The sequence below is a fragment of the Sitophilus oryzae genome, unplaced genomic scaffold (assembly GCF_002938485.1).
Source record: "Sitophilus oryzae breed Bouriz unplaced genomic scaffold, Soryzae_2.0 scaffold_1588_pilon_pilon, whole genome shotgun sequence".
NCBI classification, from domain to species: Eukaryota; Metazoa; Arthropoda; class Insecta; order Coleoptera; family Curculionidae; genus Sitophilus; species Sitophilus oryzae.
In genome coordinates, this window is record NW_022146267.1 from 1,064,152 (window position 1) to 1,084,656 (window position 20,505).

At 33.9% G+C, this 20,505-nt stretch overlaps 1 protein-coding gene across 5 annotated transcripts in view; it reads left to right on the top strand.

Moving 5' to 3' along the window:
* LOC115879817 (high affinity cAMP-specific and IBMX-insensitive 3',5'-cyclic phosphodiesterase 8) overlaps positions 1-20,505 on the top strand; it is a 511,035-nt gene that overhangs the window by 386,233 nt on the left and 104,297 nt on the right. For all 5 annotated transcript variants that reach the window (XM_030896822.1, XM_030896824.1, XM_030896823.1 and 2 more), the window contains 2 exons: positions 19,169-19,228; positions 19,797-19,854. In XM_030896822.1, coding sequence (XP_030752682.1) covers positions 19,169-19,228; positions 19,797-19,854 — 118 coding nt within the window. The remainder of the gene's footprint in view (positions 1-19,168; positions 19,229-19,796; positions 19,855-20,505) is intronic.

Genomic DNA, 20,505 nt, shown 5'->3' on the forward strand with positions numbered 1-20,505 from the left:
ATATCTCCAGTTTTTGAAAAAAAATATGCAAACGGAAAAAAAAGATAAAATCCAAGATGGCGGCGGTTTTTTCAAACTTCCCCCACTGGGACCGAATGGGACTTTTGAGGGGTTAAATAGGAGATCACTATCTACACAGTCCCGTTGAGATCGGTTGGCTACTAATTTATTTCACCTCGACCTCCAGATTGACTGGCCTATATTCATTAATTAACAATTAAAAAAAATCATTTTAACCAAAAAACAAACAAAGATTTTACATATTTACTTGTTATTTATTAATTATAATAGTATGTGACTGCAACTTTATTTCGAAAAGTTCTTATGCATCAAAAAGCGTTTCTTTCACACTACAGCCAAATTAAAGCATGCACTTGTATTCACCATTTCATTACTGTTTGGCAATTTGATTTACAATTTGACGTTCGAATGCATTGTCGCATACATATTAATTGGCACTTCACACTATGGAAGCGTAATTGGCCATTGTCGTCAATTATTCAGCCATCTGTCAACCTTAAATTTGTTCCGCTCAAAATTCGAACATTCAATTAGCATCTTAATCAGATTGGAAATTGAGAACTGTCGTCGAACTTTGCAATCTGATTTAAAAATCCTAATTAAAAACCCGACATTGTATTTTTGTGGGGTATTGTTTAATATTACTATGATGTATTCAATAATTTTTAGGGTGTTATATAACATGTTTAAACTAAATTTTCATAACTATTGTGGTTATGAGACACACTTTTTTATGTTTGGTAATATCGAACTAGATAACGTAACTAAACTACTTAATACCGTATGATCGAAAAAAAAACGGCGTCCAGTTGGCTGGGAAATGACGATCGATGACATTTCCCATATAAATTTACATATAAAATGACAGCGATCTTCATTTCATAGCCAACGCTGACGCCGTTTTTTCTCGATCATACTGTATATTAATACTATTAATTAATTATTCCCAAGGTGCCCGGTGGCGTAGAGGTACAGGCTCTCGTCTACCAATCTCAAGGTAGTGGGTTTGAACCCCACACCCGGCATTGCATCAGCCGACTATTTTTATTAAAATAAAAATAGTTTGGGTACCTAGGTCGACTCAGTCTGAAATGAGTACTTAGGATTCACAATCCTGAGGTAATGATAGGCGGTTGAAGCGTAGTGCTAGCTACATTACCTTCCTTGTATACCGAAGGGCTCTAGTATGGCAAGCTGTACCTTGCTACTCCCAAGGCGTTAACGCTATATATGGGAGCTATTATTATTAATTAATTATTCCCTACAATAATATTTGGCGCAATAATACTGTAAGATAAAAAAGGCGTCAAAGGTATCTAGGGAATCACAATTAATGATAATTTTGGCAAGGTCAATCCCAAAGACATCTAAATAAAGGGAGACAAAACAATTCACATTTTATCGCAATCACGAACCGTGTTCCGCAAAAATCGACGATGACAGATTTACGCGGTATGTGATAGAATACGGTTCGAGTTCAAAATGTTATTATTGTTATTAATGTTTTTGGGTACCTATAGAAACGTTAAAGTAAATATTTGTATAGGTATATAACTTTAATTAATATACATAGATTGTGCCAGGATTATACCTTTGAAATTATTTTTAGTTTCCTAATTAAATTATATTTGGGAAATTACAATGACAACTGGCGGCACCGCTGCGGATTCTTCTTTACTACGAAATTGTAGAAATCTGTAGAAATTACGCTGACGTTTGACGTTTTCATTTGTTTTCCTTCAATTTATATTTGACAGCGCGCGGTTGTGAGTTTTCTGCGGTAGTTGAAAGTTTTTGTAGGTTTTGAACAACTTTCTAATAATTATTACGGTTTATTTCAAAGAAAACTATTTAAAGTAGTTTTTAACTATCTACGATGGTTCGCCAGTGCATAGTTTGTAAAGAGGTGGACTATTCTAACCCGGAATTGGTAATTCGACGGTAAGTGTCATTACGTTTTTTTTATATTTAGCCATGCTTACAGTAGCGTATCTAGATACTTTTAGTTATAAGTAGATTATTACAAAAACACGTATATTTTCTTATTTGTTGGCGCTTTCGATTGTGAAATTAGAGTTACCCTCAGTTAGACCTCAGGCAAAACTAGTTATAATGGAAAATTTGTTCTGAGGCAATCCCAATCAATTTTTGATAAAAAAAAACATCACGCCACCGTCACGTTACTAGAGCCAAATGACAGAAAGATAGACAAAACTCAACCGTGTTGTTTAGGTTAGGTTAAATATTAAACGAAACAATAAAATTTTTCAGTAAAGTTTATTTCTCTGGCTTAAAAGTCAGCAAAAGAATTAGTTCTGAAAAGCAATGTAGAGGGTGTTAATAATCTGTTCAATTGTAGCATGCATTTTTGAATATCTTTAAATACCTCAAAAACCAAAAATTTTAAACATATTTAACACTTATAAAAAATACCTTTTTTGGGCCCAAGAATCCAAAAATGAAATAAAATACCGGGTGTTCCATAAGAAAAAATATAACTTTGGTATGGATCTTAGTTCTGAAACACCCTGTACATTTCAAAATAATTTTAAATTACGCACATTGCCTTCCCACATATACCCATAAAATATTTTGTTTCTACATCTTTCCGTTTTCGTATAATCAACCGAGGTGAATGAGGTTGCGCCACCCTGTAGGCTTTGTTATTTAGATTTCCCTTTCGCTGGCGAAATATCCTGGACTATATGACGTGTTAAACAGCTTTTTTACAGAGTATTTTTAAACATTAAACTCCATTGAAAAGATGAATCAAGCATCAATACCAAATATTAGTAACGGGAAAAACCGATTAATTTTAATAATCGTGTACTCGAGCTCCAAGCGATTTCAACAATCGAGCGATCGCTCGAGCGAAATGTCGCTCGTGTTTAAAAATACAGTTTTTCGCCCGTCGCTTGTTGTACTCGCAACTCGTAACGCCAAGCTGTAAGTTGCCTGCGCAGAGCACATATTCTTTCGGTGAGGAATGGCAAGTAGCAAGCGATGACCGACAGGTAATTCGCTTAATTTAGTTTAGTTTAAAGCATTGTCGATATAGGTCGTAAAATTTTGTCACTCGGGTAGGCAACGGATAACGTCGTATAAATTTGCTACCTACAATGTATGTAGAAATTTCGCCATGGTTTTGTATCGAGTATGTGACATTAAAATCAGATTTCAATTTATTTCATTCTAGGATCGCTTGCGTTCGTCGCTCGTAACTGGTCACTTGCATCGCTCGTTCTTAATCGAGCGATGTCGGTTATTTCAATAACGAGTATTTGAGCAAATTTTCGCTCGAGTTATCCCATTACTATCAAATATAATATAAATATTGAGATTTAAAACACGCCATGATATTTCTTCTATTTTATTTTTATTAACTCTTCCGTAACTTACCAATATTTTTTAACCGATCTTTACCAAAGTTTACCAAAGCGATTAACCTGGTTTTACAACGGAATACTGCTTAAAGATCGCCCGATATTTCTTGACATATACGTATTATTATTATATGTCTTCAATGTCAAATATAGAAATTAAATTCGATAGAACATACACCATCGATTTTTCTAACGAAGTCATCCTCCCAACGTAATATAATTCCTATAACGTCAAGCCAGACTCTCATCGTCCTCACCAAAAATCAACCCTAAAAACTTATTCCTGCGACACGGAATCGATAAGGCCGACGGCGCGGCGTGAGCAACAGGTGAAGGGCGAAAATCGCTTATCCAAAGAATTCGGTCGGTCGACTGAATTATTCAGGGCAGCTTTCTGTTTCGAGACCCTCCCTGACGTCACACCGCTCTATCTTTATTAATTTTCTGGGTTTGTTTTTGCCCTGGTTCTTACTTTCGGTTAGAGCAGAGACAGAGAAGAACGAAAGAGTAATGAAGAGAGTTTTTGAATCATTCAGAAATACAAGACGTATTACTTATATAAGTGTAACCCTGATTTCTTTTATGAGCATTACGATGGCTATACTGACCGATAGACTAACTTTCAATAGCTCATTTTGCAATCTTCTGTACACTTTTTATATCAATCTTGTTATTGCTGGTTAACGGCGGTTGGTTTGTATGGTTATCGGTGGTAAAAAAATTACGATATAATTTTACTGATCTGGCAATCTCTGGGATAGAAAGCAAATGATCCAGCTAGAAAAGCAGCGAACACTCCACTAACTGGACCAGAACCGTTCTGATTTTCAGGTGGAAACCAACTTAAAGCGGAACTCAAGAACTTGGAAGACTTTATCCGTAACCTGGAATGTGAATCTTTCAATGGTCTCTCAAACACTAGAAGAATTTTTTCAGAACTTACGACCGAGAAAAATCAAAGATTTTTCTTGATTTAAGTAAGAACAATCTTCGGATGATTGTCACGAGATTTAACAGTCAGTAGATATTGCATCAAAATTTCAAACCACCCAAATAAACATTTAAGAAAAATGTCCCCTCAGCGAACACCTCAAAAGATTGAAGCTAAGAAACAACTGCCAATGCAGATTCTGTAGGAAAAATAGGGAAACATCAAAACATCTGATCAGTGAGTGCGCCGACGACTGATATCAGAGATAGAGAACTAACCTCTGTAAAACCGTCTGAGATACTGTTTTTTTTTTCAAAACCTTGAGGCTGTATGATGAATTATAACTCAGGAAAGGGGGACAAATCTGGGACAATAGATGGTCGCGGTGATTAATTTGTTTTCCTCCACTTATACAAGCCTAAAACAGACGCCAAAAAACAGAAGCAGACAAAATAGGACTAAGTAAAAACAGAACAAAATCAATGCGCATCAACACAAATAACAACACTCCATTTAATGTAGGAAACAAAAATGTCTCTCAAGAACTTAACAGGGTTTACTTACCTGGGAAGCACTGTAACAGGAAACGGTGACGCAGACGCGGATATTGTCAGCAGAATCAGAGAGGCACAGCGAGCCTTTAGATAACTAAATCAATTTGGACCTCCCGTCAACTCTCCATAGAAACAAAATTAAGAATATTCAATTCTAACGTCATATCAGTTCTACTATACTGGGTGTTGCGTCGTCGGACGGGACATAGGAAATCCCATGTAAATTTTAATGGGGTCAATTATTGACTTCCCTAATTATTTTAGAGAATAATTCTATTTAGTTTATTGAAGAGCACTAAAACCCACATTCAAAAAATAACTTTAGATATTTTTGATTAGCTCGTTTACGAGTTATCGCCGATTTCTTTTTAAATATTTCTCCTTTCTTATGGCCCTGTATTTACTTATGAGCACCAGTCAAGGTAAAAGATAACTGTCAAATGAAGTTGTCATTTCAGTAATTTACCTATTTAGTGCTATTATTAATTATTATTATTGAAAACTGATTCCTACATCGGAAATCTTAAAGATAAATATAAATTAATATGAATTAAAGAAAAAAATTACAAGGTTAATTATAGTGTTATTACAATATTCATTAACTTATTAATTTAGGTACTATTAAATTGTTAAAACTTTAGGATTTAAAAAGATGTTTAAATATTCCTCCATCGACTGCTAGACAATAACCCAGGCGATCATAAAATTCTCTTCTTACATTCGCTAGTTGGTAAACTGAAATTCTATTGCATTCGGCAGAAAAAGCATTTTTTAACTCGTCTAGATTTGGGTATTTTTTATCCTTGTATATCCTGTTTTCTAAATGACCCCAGAGAAAGAAATCATTTGGCAAAATATCAGGAGACCTTGCTGGCCAATTTACTGTATGATTTAGGCCAATAACGTTTCCGTTAAAACTATTGTCTAAATAATATTCCCGAACAGCCAGGGTACTATGTGCCGGGCAGTCATCCATTTGGTACCAAACTTCCTGATTTTCCCTAGCGGCATCATGTAAAGCAGCTAAAATATGATTTTCGAGTAATTCCAAATAATATTCTGCATTTAAATTTCGCGTAAGAAATAATAGCCCGATAATATTGTGTCGGAATATCCCTGCCCAAACATTTACTTTCTCTGGATGTTGCGTCCTTGTTTCGACAAACCTTTGTTGGTTTTCTTTGTTCCAATATCGATAATTTTGAACATTGGGTTCATTATTTAAGGTAAACGTGCATTCGTCAGTGAAACATATGTTTTTTAAAAATTCCCTATCCGTGTTTGCTCTTTCCATCATATCAAAACAAAACGCCTGCCGCCGTATTTCGTCCCCAACTCGTAGATCTTGGTGCTTTTCATATTTGAAGGAATAGTATTTATGTCATTTCAACATTTGAAACGCTGTAGTGTGATCTATTCCTATTTCATCCTCAAGTTTCCTTGTGCTGATTTTTCCATCGTTCTCTTCCACGCACAATAAAACTTCCAAGTCGGTATCATTTCTTGCATCTTCTCTTTTTACCTGCCTTGCTTCACGTCTGCAGTTATTTATTAGGGTACCTTTGGTCTCAAATCTCTGGATATTCCTTGCGATTGTCGATTTTCCAGGTATCGGTCTATTCAGATACAGAGCAGCAAACATGTCCGACACCTTTTGATAACTATTTCCTTGATAATACCATTTAATCATCAATACTTTTTCTTCGGTAGTGTAGTTCATGGCTAATATTTTCGATGTAGGTATGAGTTTTTAATAATAATAATAAAGCACTAAATAGATAAATTTCTGAAATGACAACTTCATTTAACAGTTATCTTTTACCTTGACTGGTGCTCATAAGTAAATACAGGGCAATAAGAAAGGAGAAATATTTAAAAAGAAATCGGCGATAACTCGTAAACGGGCTAATCAAAAATATCTAAAGTGATTCTTTTGAATGTGGGTTTTAGTGCTCTTCAATAAACCTAAATAGAATTATTCTCTAAAATAATTAGGGAAGCCAATAATTGACTCCATTAAAATTTACATGGGATTTCCTATGTCCCGCTCGACGATGCAACACCCGGTATAGCTGTAAGACATGAGAGAGTGACAAAAATATCTACCAACCGCCACTATCAATCGCTGCTTGAGAAAAATACTATAAATATTTTGACCGGACTCTATACGCAACACCGACCTGCTTCATCTTACAAACCGACAAGGAGTTTGATAGATAGATAGGTCACACTTTGCGGAAACCTGATGCTAACATAGAGAAATCAGCGTCAGAGTGGAATCTCCAAGGCAAAAGAAAACAAGGACGACCTACCTGCTCAAACATTGAGACGTTTCATATTGGACGTGCTCTAATAAATTGGGTCACAACATGGAACGAACCAAAAAGAATTTCCATAAATGGAACCCGATGGAGACCTTTCACTGAAGCCCTTTGCTCCGCGTAGGAGATACAGGATCTTATATACCCTGCTGATCATCCAATTAAAGGTTTATTCTCACTATACCTTCCGTATCAGCTACCTTGCGTTTCCCTTCCGTTTACATAAAATATTATATCATGTAAATGAATAGGACAATGCACACTATCCGTTCCGTTTCCCTTCCGTTCCATATCCTTTCCTTCCATACATATTTTTGGCGTATGGACTGAAGCGTATCGGAAACAGCGTTGTCAAATTCTTACATTTGTACCAGCTCTCTTAATATTTTGCTGATATTTATTTATTCTTTCGCCTCTTAATTAAATCTATTATAAAAAATGTCTATACCTATGTAGCGGATTCATCTCTCCAAAAAAATCCTTTATGGGTATTTCACCACTGCACTGCAAGAAAATCTACAAAATAAAATAGCTTTTTTTAAATACTTCTGCGTTAAACCTAAACGGACGCTGCTTGTCAGAAGTTATGTTTACAGTAATACAAATTTGCCTAACAAAGAAAAAAATGCTTAACGTTTCGGAAAGTTATCTCTTTCCGTCGTTGGAAGCAAAAAAATACAAAGAATAAAGAAAAAAAAACTATTTAAAATATTTAAATTTAACTATTCGAGAACACTCTAATTTTTTAAAACAGATACGTCTACAAGAAACCGTTGACGTTCTGTTAAAATCATTAACATAGATGTAACATTTTTTGTAAACGCGGTTTGTGCGGTTTGAAATTTTAATGCAAAATCCGGCAATACCGCATAGAAGAAATATGTCGACCCATGTTTATCTTTTATTAATACATATGATTTTCCATTAAGCTGTCTACATCACTGTCTAACACGTTAAAATCCAGACCACACAGTTTCGATGACCAAATCGTTATAAATTGCTTAGGTAGTATATTTTATTTATTTATCCTGTTATTTCACGGGCAATACTATGTGCTGCTTTTTATTTTGTCTCTCTGACTGTCGACTGGTATTTTTATCTCTGTCGTATGGCATTAAAATACAGACCATGGAAATAAATTGACCAATATGGTAGATAAAAATGCAAGTTTTTAATACTATAGGTAGTTAAAAAATCATCAAATGATAAGTAATATAAACACAATGCAATCAAGACGTTTTATGATCAAGCGTACGTTTTTGTATATCGACAAACAATTCTCCCGAGAAATAACACTTAACTTTGTTTAACTGCCAAAGTTCAAGCCGGCTTGATCATAAAACTTTTTGATCACACGTTCATCAGCTCTTTAATGCTTTCCCTGTTTCTGTTACATGCATCGTTAAGTTAGTTCGTTGGGCAACAAATAAAAACCCGAAATTGTTTGCCCTTATGAATTCTCCCGGTTCACTCAATTATCCAAGAGGGCGTTTTGTTTGGAGACTCCCTTTTAACGTCACACTCCATCTTTATTAAGGGTATTATTTTATTTGGCAACCTCAGAAATGGCCACTTGTTTCTGTTAAAGCCAGTAGAGTGGGAAGAAAAAATATATTTCGGAAATTTTTGAGATTCGTTGCCACCAAAAATTTGACTACATATATTTTTTTTTATTTGCATTAAATGGTTACTTACGAATTAGTTATGTTTTTTTTAATACGCCATATTTACATATAATGTATGATAAACGGCGTCAAAGACGGCTTGGGAATGACAATTGATAATAATTTTGGCAAGGTCGATATACGTATCTGGTAGACGCTCTTTCTCTTGGTTTGATGATTCAGGTTTTGTTTTTGATCTACCAGGTACCTTCCGAGTGCGGTGAGTCGTATAATGGAGAGACAAAACGTTCTCTAGATGTACGACTTGACGAACATAAAAAACATACACAAAGAGGTGAAACAATTAATGAAGTCGGGCATTGCAGATCACGTGTGGTCCAAGCACCACAATATAAAATGGTCGGAGCTCGGGTTGTCCACAAAGAAAATTTGGAAAAAGCACAAATTTACAGAGGCCGTATTCATTTCTAACAATTTATTTATTTATCGTATGGCTCATATACATGCAAGAAAACCAGACACTTAAACATAGACATAAAATAAACTACAATGTAAATGAAAACATTACAATGTAAATATAAAAAAACAAGTATATTATAAAAAGACAACAAAGAAAACGTATTTACAAACACTATGTATTAACATCTAGATGCCCTATCCATTCCAAAGCTGATGGAGAAGCCTCCAGAAAGTCCCTCCAGTCTTCACCATAAGCGCGTAGGTTGCACTCTCTAGTTATGTGATGGATGGTTTGGTGAGGGTATCCGCAATCACATTCTGGGGAAGGTATTTTCCCCACTTATAAAGGGAATCCGCACATCTTCCGTGGCCAGAGCGTATCCTATTCAAAGTTGACCATGTTTTCCGGTTTAGATCGGTACCCGGTGTATGGCAATAGTTATTTTTGAACCAGGAGTATAGGTGCGCATCGGCCATTTCTCTCCATAACTGATGCCACTGTTCTCGAGAATTGTAGTTACTGCTTTTTAGTTGTTCAGCTGTTCGCAAAGGTGGATTCCTCGACTTAAGTCTATTCACCTGTAAAGCAGGAAGTGTTTCATGAACAGGTAGCGTTGGGGTAGCTATTATTTTATCAAATTCTCTAAGAAGAGCCTCGTTTCTGCGTAGATTTGGAGGTAGGATGTTACTCAAAACTGGAAGCCAGTAACCAGGGGTGCATCTGATTGTCCCTGTAATCAACCGCATGGTGTTGTTCAGCTGTCTGTCTACGAGATTTGTGTGGTGGCTGTTCAACCACACGGGTGCACAATACTCTGCCACACTGAATACCAGACCAAGGGCGGGGATCCGAAGTGTTGTTGCTTTTGCACCCCAAGAAGTACCACAAAGTTTTTGTATAATGTTGTTTCGTGTTCTGATTTTCCCAGCAATATTTTCTAGGTGTTTTCGAAATGAGAGTGTACGGTCTAGAGTAATCCCCAGTTATTTTGGATATTTGTTATTACGCAGAGTGGTGTTACCAAACTGGACGCTTATTTCAGTATTCGCCAGCTTGTTATTAAGATGGAAGGTAGCCACTTTTCTGTCTTATTTGCACTGGGTTGAAGTCTCCATTTTATAAAATAGGCATTCAAGGATGCGAGATCCTTTGTAAGCGTTTCTTGGGTTTGATATAGCGATTCATGTTCCGTTGCTATGGCTATATCGTCTGCGTAACAAAATTTTCTAGATTGCGTATCTGGTAGGTTCTAACAATAATAAAATCTTTAGCAATCCCAGTATAGAAATTTCAAAAATACTGCAACCACTCATAAAGCGCTCCAACGCAGATGTTCTTAGTGGAAAACGTCATGCTTGACTGCGCCCAACAAATTCACGAATGAATTTTCGGCTCTAGTATATAGGCTCAGAAGTTTTAGGATTTAGTTTAGTTCACACTTGATAACGGTTAGTGATACTTCTGACCGAAACTTTGTGTAAGCAAAATAAATAAAGACAATGGAAGTTCGACACTCTTTTAGTTTTAATACTGAATCATTCTCTACCACATTTAAAGTAACGTAAAATTACAACCTTCTTAAGACCAACTGGCAGTAATATACGTGGCCGATTAAATGGCATGCTAGGTCTTGCCCTCGCCAAAATTCTCATCCATTGTCATTCGCCGCCGTCTTTGAAGCCGTTTTTTTATCGTATAGTATTTACGGCATTACAAAAAGAAGTGTAACTTCAGTGTTCTAATGGGAACCGGTGTTCTAATGTTGAACCGGAAAAATAGAGTTCACAAAAGCCCCATAAAAAAATAAAATGTGAGTTTTATTTAATTAAAATTTTTCTATGCAAAAATATAAAGGTATATTTTGTTATTATTAACATGAGACACAAATTGAGTCTGTTTATGATATTACGCTGCCTTTTATAGTCGATAATTTAGGTAAGCGATGTAAAGAGAATATTACAAAATATAATTAATATATCATTCGTTTTTATGCAGTTGCTGTATATCGATTTAAATAATATGTAATTAAGTATTTTAATATATTATATAAATTTTATATCCGTCATTTGTAACATTTCTGGTTTAATTATTTTGAAAATGCACACAAAATTATATTCTATCTAGGAAATTAATATGATAATGTTTATAATTTTATTTTTGGTATGTTTTGGTACATTGTATTATGGGGGTAGGGTCATATAACATTAATTTTACATAATATATAAATATTTTGTTAATTATAATTGAAATTTTAAATAATATTGGTTGAATTTCTCGAAATAGAGTATCTCTGGTTTCAGGGATAAATTTGTTATTTATTATTATTTATTTATTAGTGTCAAAAGCGTTTCGTACAAAAATATATAAAAATACTAATAAAAAATAGACAAAGTGTGTAAAGACAAACAGAAAAAAATTCAAAGATAAAATTCATGACAGTTACAAATATAACATTTAAAAGATATGAACATTTGTACAAACCCTAAATATTATCAGACCAAAAATAAGCTCCATCGACGGCATTTGCTGTGGCCTGCAACAGGTCGTCAAGCGTGCAAGAAACTGGACACTGAGGGCAGTTATATAGATGTCTGGTGGTTTGTTCGATACCACATTCGCATAATGTTGATGGATCTCTAAGAAATTTCCATTTAGCCATGTTATCTTTTGTTCTGCCAACCCCACTTCTTAGTCTATTGAGGGACTTCCATATTTTCCTTTGCAGCGGAAAGGATTCAGAAGGTGGGGTTCATGATGCGACATCTGCATTTCTCAGTGTCCACAAGTTTTGTCGCGCCATCGATGGAGGTGCACCGTCATCGATAGTAGTTTTTAGAAAGCTCTAAGCTCTAAAGTTTAATCTAAGTTTTTTATTTGATATACAGACCATTACAAAAATATATATAAATAACGTCTTCCTTCTGTGGCTGCCAGCTCACAAAGGGTTAGAAGGCAGTCAAAAAGCAAATAGCTCTAGCTAGAACACTCCGCTAACTGGACCAGAACTGTTCTGCTTTCCGAGTGGAAACTTAAAGCTCAAGAATCTGGAAGACTGAATCCGTAACCTGGAATGGGAATCCTTCAACGGTCTAAGACACTCGAAGAAATTTTCTTGATTTAAGTAAGAACAATCTTCTGAAGGTGAAGGTTTTTTAACAGTACATTGTCTCCTCCTGTACACTGTCTTCTCTCCAAGGGAGACGGAACAGAATTAGCATGGTGTGTTACGCTGATGATGCAGATATTATCGCGCAGACAGAGGACGATATGCAGAGACAGCTTTATAAATTCTATCAAGTAAGTCGAGTATTAAATATGATTATCTCTACGGAAAAAAACTAAATGCTTAACTTTCTTTAAATAGCCCGTAAGATGCAAACAAACAGGTAGTAGAAAACAAAATTATTGAGCAAATATCACAGTTCAGATACCTAGGAATGGATGTGTTGCACTACCATGATCCAGAGAAAGATCTGAAAAGCCAGATAAACAGAGCAACGGCCATGTTAGGATGTCTGAGGCAAATAGTGTGAACAAACCCCTTCCCCATACGAACAGACAGCAAAATTAAAATTTATAAGACCTGCATCAGACCAATAATGACGTATGACATATATGGCATAGAAATCCTAGAGGAAACAAACAAGACCAAAAGCATGTTAAGAGTCGCTGAAATGAAGAATCTAAGAACCATAATGGGAAAGACTAGAAGAGATAGAATTAGAAACACAAATATCAGGTAACAATGTGGAATACAGGACGTAGTGAGGTTATGGGTGGGCAAAGAAAAAGACAACGGTTCGTATACGTAAAACGCATGGAAGAAAACAGGCTACCACGCAAAGCTCTTGAAGGGAAACCCATGGGTAAGAGACAGGCGGGAAGATCTCCAAAAAGATGGAAAGACAGTTGGCAGTCCATCTCCAAAGAACCCCTTCAGAGGCATCCTTAAAACTCACAGATCCACTAGATCTCAAATAAGTAAAAGAAGAAGAAGAAACACTGTCTCCTAAATGAACACCTCGGTAGATTGAAGCTAAGGAACAACGGCAAATGCAGATTCTGTGGGAAAATGGAGAAATACCAGAATACCTTATCACTGAGTGCGCCGAAACGACGACCATTCGTTCCATACACTTTGGTCCGACTGATATCGGAGATGGAGAACTAACCTCTATAAAACCGTCTCACATACTGGCTTTTATCAACGCAACGCCCTGAAACTGTATGATGAGTTAAAACTCAAGAGATGGGGACACAATTGATCTATATGGTTGCCCTTCCCATAAGTCCTACGTTAGTTACAAGTTCACAAATACACAAAGTAATAGAGGTGAGACATTTTTGAAAAACACCCGGTATAGATGTTTATCTTTTTTGATATTCAGTATATTTAAATTTCTACTAAAAAGCTCAACTTTTCAATTGGTACATTTTATTCTCTGGATTTACCCTCTAGTTATTTCAGCTTGATTGAATTTTTAACTGTGAAAAGTCCCCAATTTTTTAAAATCCTAATAAAAACATTGTTTCTCTTCTTTATAATTGAAAAAAAAGACTCATTGAAAGACGAGAAGCTTAATGGAAAGTATATATCTTTGCCGTATCACTTCCAAACTAAAATTTAATAAAGCTGAACAAAGTTCTATCGCGCCGAACGTAACAAAGCACTCGCTCGTACGAGTGCGTTTCTCAGATAGAATTTCCTTTTTATTTATTCTATAGTTTTCAGTTGTATAGAGTACCAGCGCGAGTTGGGAGGGTGTTATTGTATTTGCTCTATAGATTTCTTCCCTGGGCGAGCTTTTCGTTATATTTTGAAAGTACGTTCTGTGTTCTTTTCCGATAAAAGTTTCTGTTAAACAATTTTTGTTTTGTGTGATTGAACCTTGCTAAAATTAGACAAATGCATTTCAAATAGTTTAGATTTGATTTATTTTGTCAGAAATATATTATACAGGGTGTCAAAAAAATGGTGTATCTTACTTCTATGGGTGATTCTACAGGTAAAAATAAAACCAAAAGTTCCTTTGAACATAATATGCCCTAAAAAGATTAAATAAAAATAATATATTTTGTTTTTTCCATAGCAACTGTTAAAATTGCCTTATATATATCAAAAATCGTAGATAAAATAGTACTTTAACCGTAAGGGTCGATTAAATGATACTTTAACAGCGAGGATTGGTTAAAAACTTATTATTAACTATTTCTTCTCGCACGTTTTTTAATTGCTTCCATTTTTGAAAATTTTTGTATTCCTTTTCATAAGTTATTCGGGATTTAAATGGAAGTAGTTTGAATATGGCGTTTGTCGCCTCAGCCTGAATATCTGTTGGTAATTTACGTATTTCGTTTTGAGCCATTTCTGGCTCCAATTCAATCAGCAATCGACACGAAAGAGAATTAAAAAATATTGACTCAAAACTGACAACTAAAGAGACAGCTTTATTAATTTGTCAAATTACATAAAAACCAACGCCAACCCAGCACAATATTTTTTCTACTCGTAATAAATTCCTCGAAATAATAATTTCTGAATATTTTTTAAACCGTAACTCGCTATGGAAAAAAATATTATTTTGAACATGACGATAAAATTGCATTATCGTCTCCCGAAATTAATTCACTCGCGATAAAATTCGGTCGACGATAAAATACCATTTTATCGTCTTGTATTGTAACGTCTTGGTTTCGATGCATCGTAATCTTTAAACGCAAGTATCTTGAAAACCGTTTACCTTTTCGAACTAAACAAAGAACACCTGTTTTACGTAAAACAGTTATATATTATATATAATAATTATATATATTATTTATATTATTTGTTGAAATTACTGTATCTATAAGGATAAAAGAAGTACTACCAGTAGTACTATCTACCCTATTGGAAAGTATCCTTTCAGGACTTTTACGGAATTTTTCACAATAGCCATTCGCTTTTAGTACCAAGTATTAGGAAAAACGGTTTACCAATGTTCTTAAAAATAAACAACAAAATATATTATTTTTATTTAACCTTCCGAGGGCTGTAACTTCTAGGAGAAGCATTTCAGGGCATATGTTTATAGGAATTTTTTGTTTTTTTTATCTGTAGAATTACCCACTGAAGTTAGATACACTATTTCTGACACCATACGTAATGTAAACATTACATCATTTCAATTTTCAATTTCAAAAGTACTTTATTGTTTAAAAAATATACAAATTTTTGTTAACAAAGCATAAATATTTCTAAATCTAAACCTAAAATAAAAAAAAATTGTGTAAATATAAGATAGAAATACATCCATTTAAACAACAAACAGTATTCAGAAAAATAGGTGTAAACAATTAAGTAAAATAACATATACAATATACAGAATAAAGAGAAAATTAACAATAACGCTAAAAAGAATAAGTCAGACTAACAAGCAATTCTAGACTCTAAACACTAATATCAAAGGGAGCCCCGGTAGGAATTCGTCAACGCTGTAAAATGCCCTATTTAAAAAGTTCCTTTTCAGTAGTCTCCGGAAGGTTTTTATGGAATTAACCAATCTTAAAGCAACCGGCAGATGATTAAAGATCTTTCGGCCCTCATATATTATAGATCTTTTGACCAATGTGCTATTTGGAAGTGGTAAGGGCAGATTCAGGGTTTGGGGGGTAACAATATTGGGTATAGGACCCTGTAGTCTGATACGATTTTTAAAAATAAGGGATGATGTTTCCAGAATAAAAAGACATGGTAGTGTAAGAATTTTTTGAGCTTTGAAGTGTTGTCTCCAGGATTCGTTAAGTGGTACATTTACAATAAATCGTACGGCCTTTTTTGTAAAATAAAAGAATGTTTAGTAGACCCTTATTAGCCACACCCCAGAATGGTATTCCATACCGTAGGTGAGACTCAAACAAACTAAAATAGACCGTCCTTGCCACTTGTGAACCTAGTTCTTCCTTAATTGCCCTAACAGCAAAGCATCCAGAAGACAACTTGCCACTTAAGGCCAGAATATGGTCTTCAAATCGCAGATTTCTATCAATAATAATTCCTGGGAATCTAGTCGCAGGAATTCCTGCAAGCAAACCCCCCTCGAAATGTAGATTTGCGATGTCACACCTAAGCCCAACAACATGCGTTTTGGATAAATTTAAGCAAAGGTGATTTGAGTTAAACCACGTTCTTTAATGAAGGATAAGTCCTTGCTTATGATTCCCTTAAGATGCTCAATGTCCTTGGCCTGCCATAGTATTGAAGTGTCATCTGAAGGGTCATCATTATATTATTTCATATTAGTTTTACTCTAGTTAGACAAATTTGGAGATAAAATGGCTTTAAATCTACTTGAAAACACTTTATTAGTATAGAATAAATTCGCCTTTATTGAACTCCTATTGAAAACAATCAAATATTCTCATATTTAATTTTTTTATTCATAATTTATTAAGACCTGAGACGCATTTCTTTGTTATTTTCTTATACGTGAGAAGCATGTATTAAAATGTTTTTTTAATAACATTATATTGCTATAATTAACTGATATCAATACCATCATTGTTTTATATCTTAATATGTCATTAATATATATTTTTTTTATATCACAGTAGGCGTAAAACGATACTTGCGTTCCACATTTGCCATGTTTATTACTCCTTGGTAGTAACAGCTAACCGTAAATTATTTTATAGTCTAGTTTTGATCATAAATTGTTCAAATAATTAAAAACTTTTTTTATATGTTTTTTTTTTGTTATAGGATCACATTGCGCTATAATATAGGTTAATACCTTATCATAAAGAATACAAATTATTATATATAACTAGCTGTGTTTTGTCATATAAATATTTTTTATGGGCCCAAACCAAACCAAAACAGTCATTATTATTCACGGGGTTGAAAATTATTGAATTACTAATATCGCTATTAAAAAATTGAGGTTGATGGTAGAAGGGTGAAAATTTAGTGTTTTATATATTTTTAATGGCACATCTAAAAAATAAAATAAAAACTTTGTCCAAAAAATAAAAATTAAAAGTTGGGGTGGACCACCCTTATCACTTAGGGGTAAAAAAATAGATATCAACCTATTCTCAGACGTACTTAACATACATATCAAATTTCATCAAAATCAGTCAAGCCGTTTTGGACAAATTTGGTAACTAAAATTATTAAAAAAACAAACCCTATTAAAAAATAGGGATTGACAGTAGAAGGGTGAAGATTTAGGATTGTATGTATTTTTTAATGTCACATCATAAATAAATAAAAAAAATTGTCCAAAACATAAAAATAAAAATTGGGATGGACCTCTTTATCAGTAAGGGTATAAAAAATAGATAACAACCTATTCTCAAACCTACTAAATATAGGTACCTACAAAATGTTATCAAAATCGGTCAAGCCGTTTCAGAGGAGCATGGTAACAAAAATTGTGACACGAGAATGTTATACAGGGTGGTCCGAACTGTATTCCGGAAACTTCGGCAGCATATTCTGCAGATAAAAATAAATAAAAAAAGTCGTATAAATGTATGTCCTAAAATGCTTAGTTTCGGAGATACAGGGAGTAGAAATTTCATTTTTATTTCGATTTTTTCCAAATAATTTATAAAGTAGTATCAATATTTCGATGAAAATGGGTGTCTGGGAGTTTTTTAACATAAGAAATTAGATTTTGACGTAAACATGACTTCTACTTGTAGAAGGCGCCTTTTTGCACCATAAAAAAAATAAAAATTTCCCAAATTTAATATTTCAGTGAAATAACTATCTAGTCAACGTGTTTATTTTTCGTCAATCATGACATGTATTGACTATTTCCATTCTAAATATCTTAAGAACGGTTGCTCGTTTTACAAAGGAATATTTTTTACGTAAAAAGTCACAGAGATGTATATTTTTTCACTCGGTAGTTTTATACAGGTACGGACAAAAAGTTATTACGCTTCAAAACAGTTAAAACACAAGTAGGTGGCGCCCTCTACTAGTAGGAGTCATATTGACATCAAAATCAAATTTCTCATGTCAAAAAACTCCCAGACACCAATTTTCATCCAAATATTGACGTTACTTCAGAAATTATTTGGAAAAAATCGAAATAAAAATGAAACTTCTACACTCTGTATCTCCGAAACTAAGCATTTTAGGACATACATTTATAAGAAGTTTTTTACTTCTTTTTATATGCAGAATTTGCTCCCGAAGTTTCCGGAATACAATTCAGACCACCCTGTATACTACACCTAAAAATATTTGCACTTATTTAAGACTCACCCTGTATATTTCTTATGGCAATAAAGAATACCAACGACAAAATTAATAATAAAACCTACAACCACATTCACAAGTGTGTTATCAAACATCAAGTCCAAACAGATAGAAGAACACAATGTAAAAATAAAAAAAAACGTATAGGGTGTCCCATTTTGCTTGAAATCATACGGTATCTTCGTTATAAGTAAAGATAGGAGGATGCGGTTTGCACAAACTTATCCTACTTTTTTGTCAAACGGAAGATGCTGGAAACTAAGCATTTTGGGACCTACATTTATACGAACTTTTTTGGTTATTTTTATCTGCAGAATATGCTGCCGAAGTTTCCGGAATACAATTCGGACCACTCTGTATATTAGACATTTAATGATACATGTCAGTTAATTATATCAAGACAATGCCTTTCTAAAAAGATATTTTAAATTTTTTTTAAACAATAATACACAAATGTTTTTTTCTGGTTAAAAATTATCTTTGCTTATTCCAAAGCACATTGTCTGCTATTTTATGTTACTTTTGAAAGATGTCTTTAAAGAATTCAAATATGCTTTTATATGGAAAATGTACATTCAAAACAAAGTTGATACTTCAAAGTAAGTTTGTCTTGTTTGTTACAGGTCAATAAGGAACACGAGAGGAAGTCAGCATACAGTTATGATTGCGGTTGTTAAGAAAAGGTATGTAATAGAAACATGTTGTATTGTTTGTGTTTGTATGAGAGAACTTTTGAAGCAAAAATACCCAATTTTCCGTTTCTTAGCAAACCGAGTTGAGAGAAATTTCGTTGATTTTGGTTTGAAATAGCTTAATCAAAAAGCTATTGAAGTTTTAACCAATTTCTTGGTCAAAGCCTTATGTCCAATTTCAAAATAAAACACAATCACGAAATGCAATCCAAAAAAAGTTTTATAAAGATTTAAAAAAAATAGTTCTAAGATGAAAACATGAAATGAGGAAACTGTAAAAAGAAACTTAAGCGCATAAAATCAAAATTTTCTATTATAAAAGAAATATTTTAAAGATGTATTTTTTAAGTTTTTAAAAAGCCAAGTTTTTCTGTAGTTAAAACATGATTTGTCCTCATTTTTTAAATTTTATCAAAAAAAAATATTATTTTCCATATTTTTTGACGAGGAATCAGCTCCTGAAATTTAGCCGTGCATTTTTCGTACACCCTGTCTACAGGATTGCGTATTCTCGAAATGTCATTAAATAACCATAAATTCTGTAATTTCTATTTTACAGTGCATTTGAACGGGACGATATAACCATAACTTCCCTTTTGGAATCTGGATTTAATAGGGTACGTAAATATTATATTTTTACTGTAATATACAAGGTGTCTCAGAAATAAGTGCAAGTATTTTAAGGGTTGGTTGATCTGGTCGAAAGCAACATCTGCTCTATTTACCATTTTTAAAATAAATTAAATATAGCCAAGATATTTAACTTTGAAAATTTACCGAATTTACAGAATTGCTGAATTTTTAACAAGAACAGAACGTCTTTGCGTCTTAACATCGTATGCGTCTCGTCTAGCGTCGGACGTTCTGCACAGTCACTTGTTACTAACTCTACTGCCGCATGCTGTGCTTTGCGCGTCTTCCTCTCTGCGTGCATCCTCGGCGTGATTCTACTATTGCGTCATTCTTGTCTATTCCTTGTTATACAGGGCATATTACAAATTTTGATGAATTCTATAATATGCCCTGAACGAATTAAACGACTGGAAATATTTAGTAATATGGCGAAAAAAGAAACTGCATTAAGAGTTAAGGTTTCTTTTTTCAATTTACTCATCTGTAAAAAAGTTATTTAAAACAGTGAGAGTTTCTCTAGAATTAGTAGTAATCTAAACTGATATAAATAAAGTTATTTTGCGTATTATTGTTTAGCAACTCACTCACAATTTTATTTGAAACTTACGATTGAGAATCAAAAATTCAAACTCATT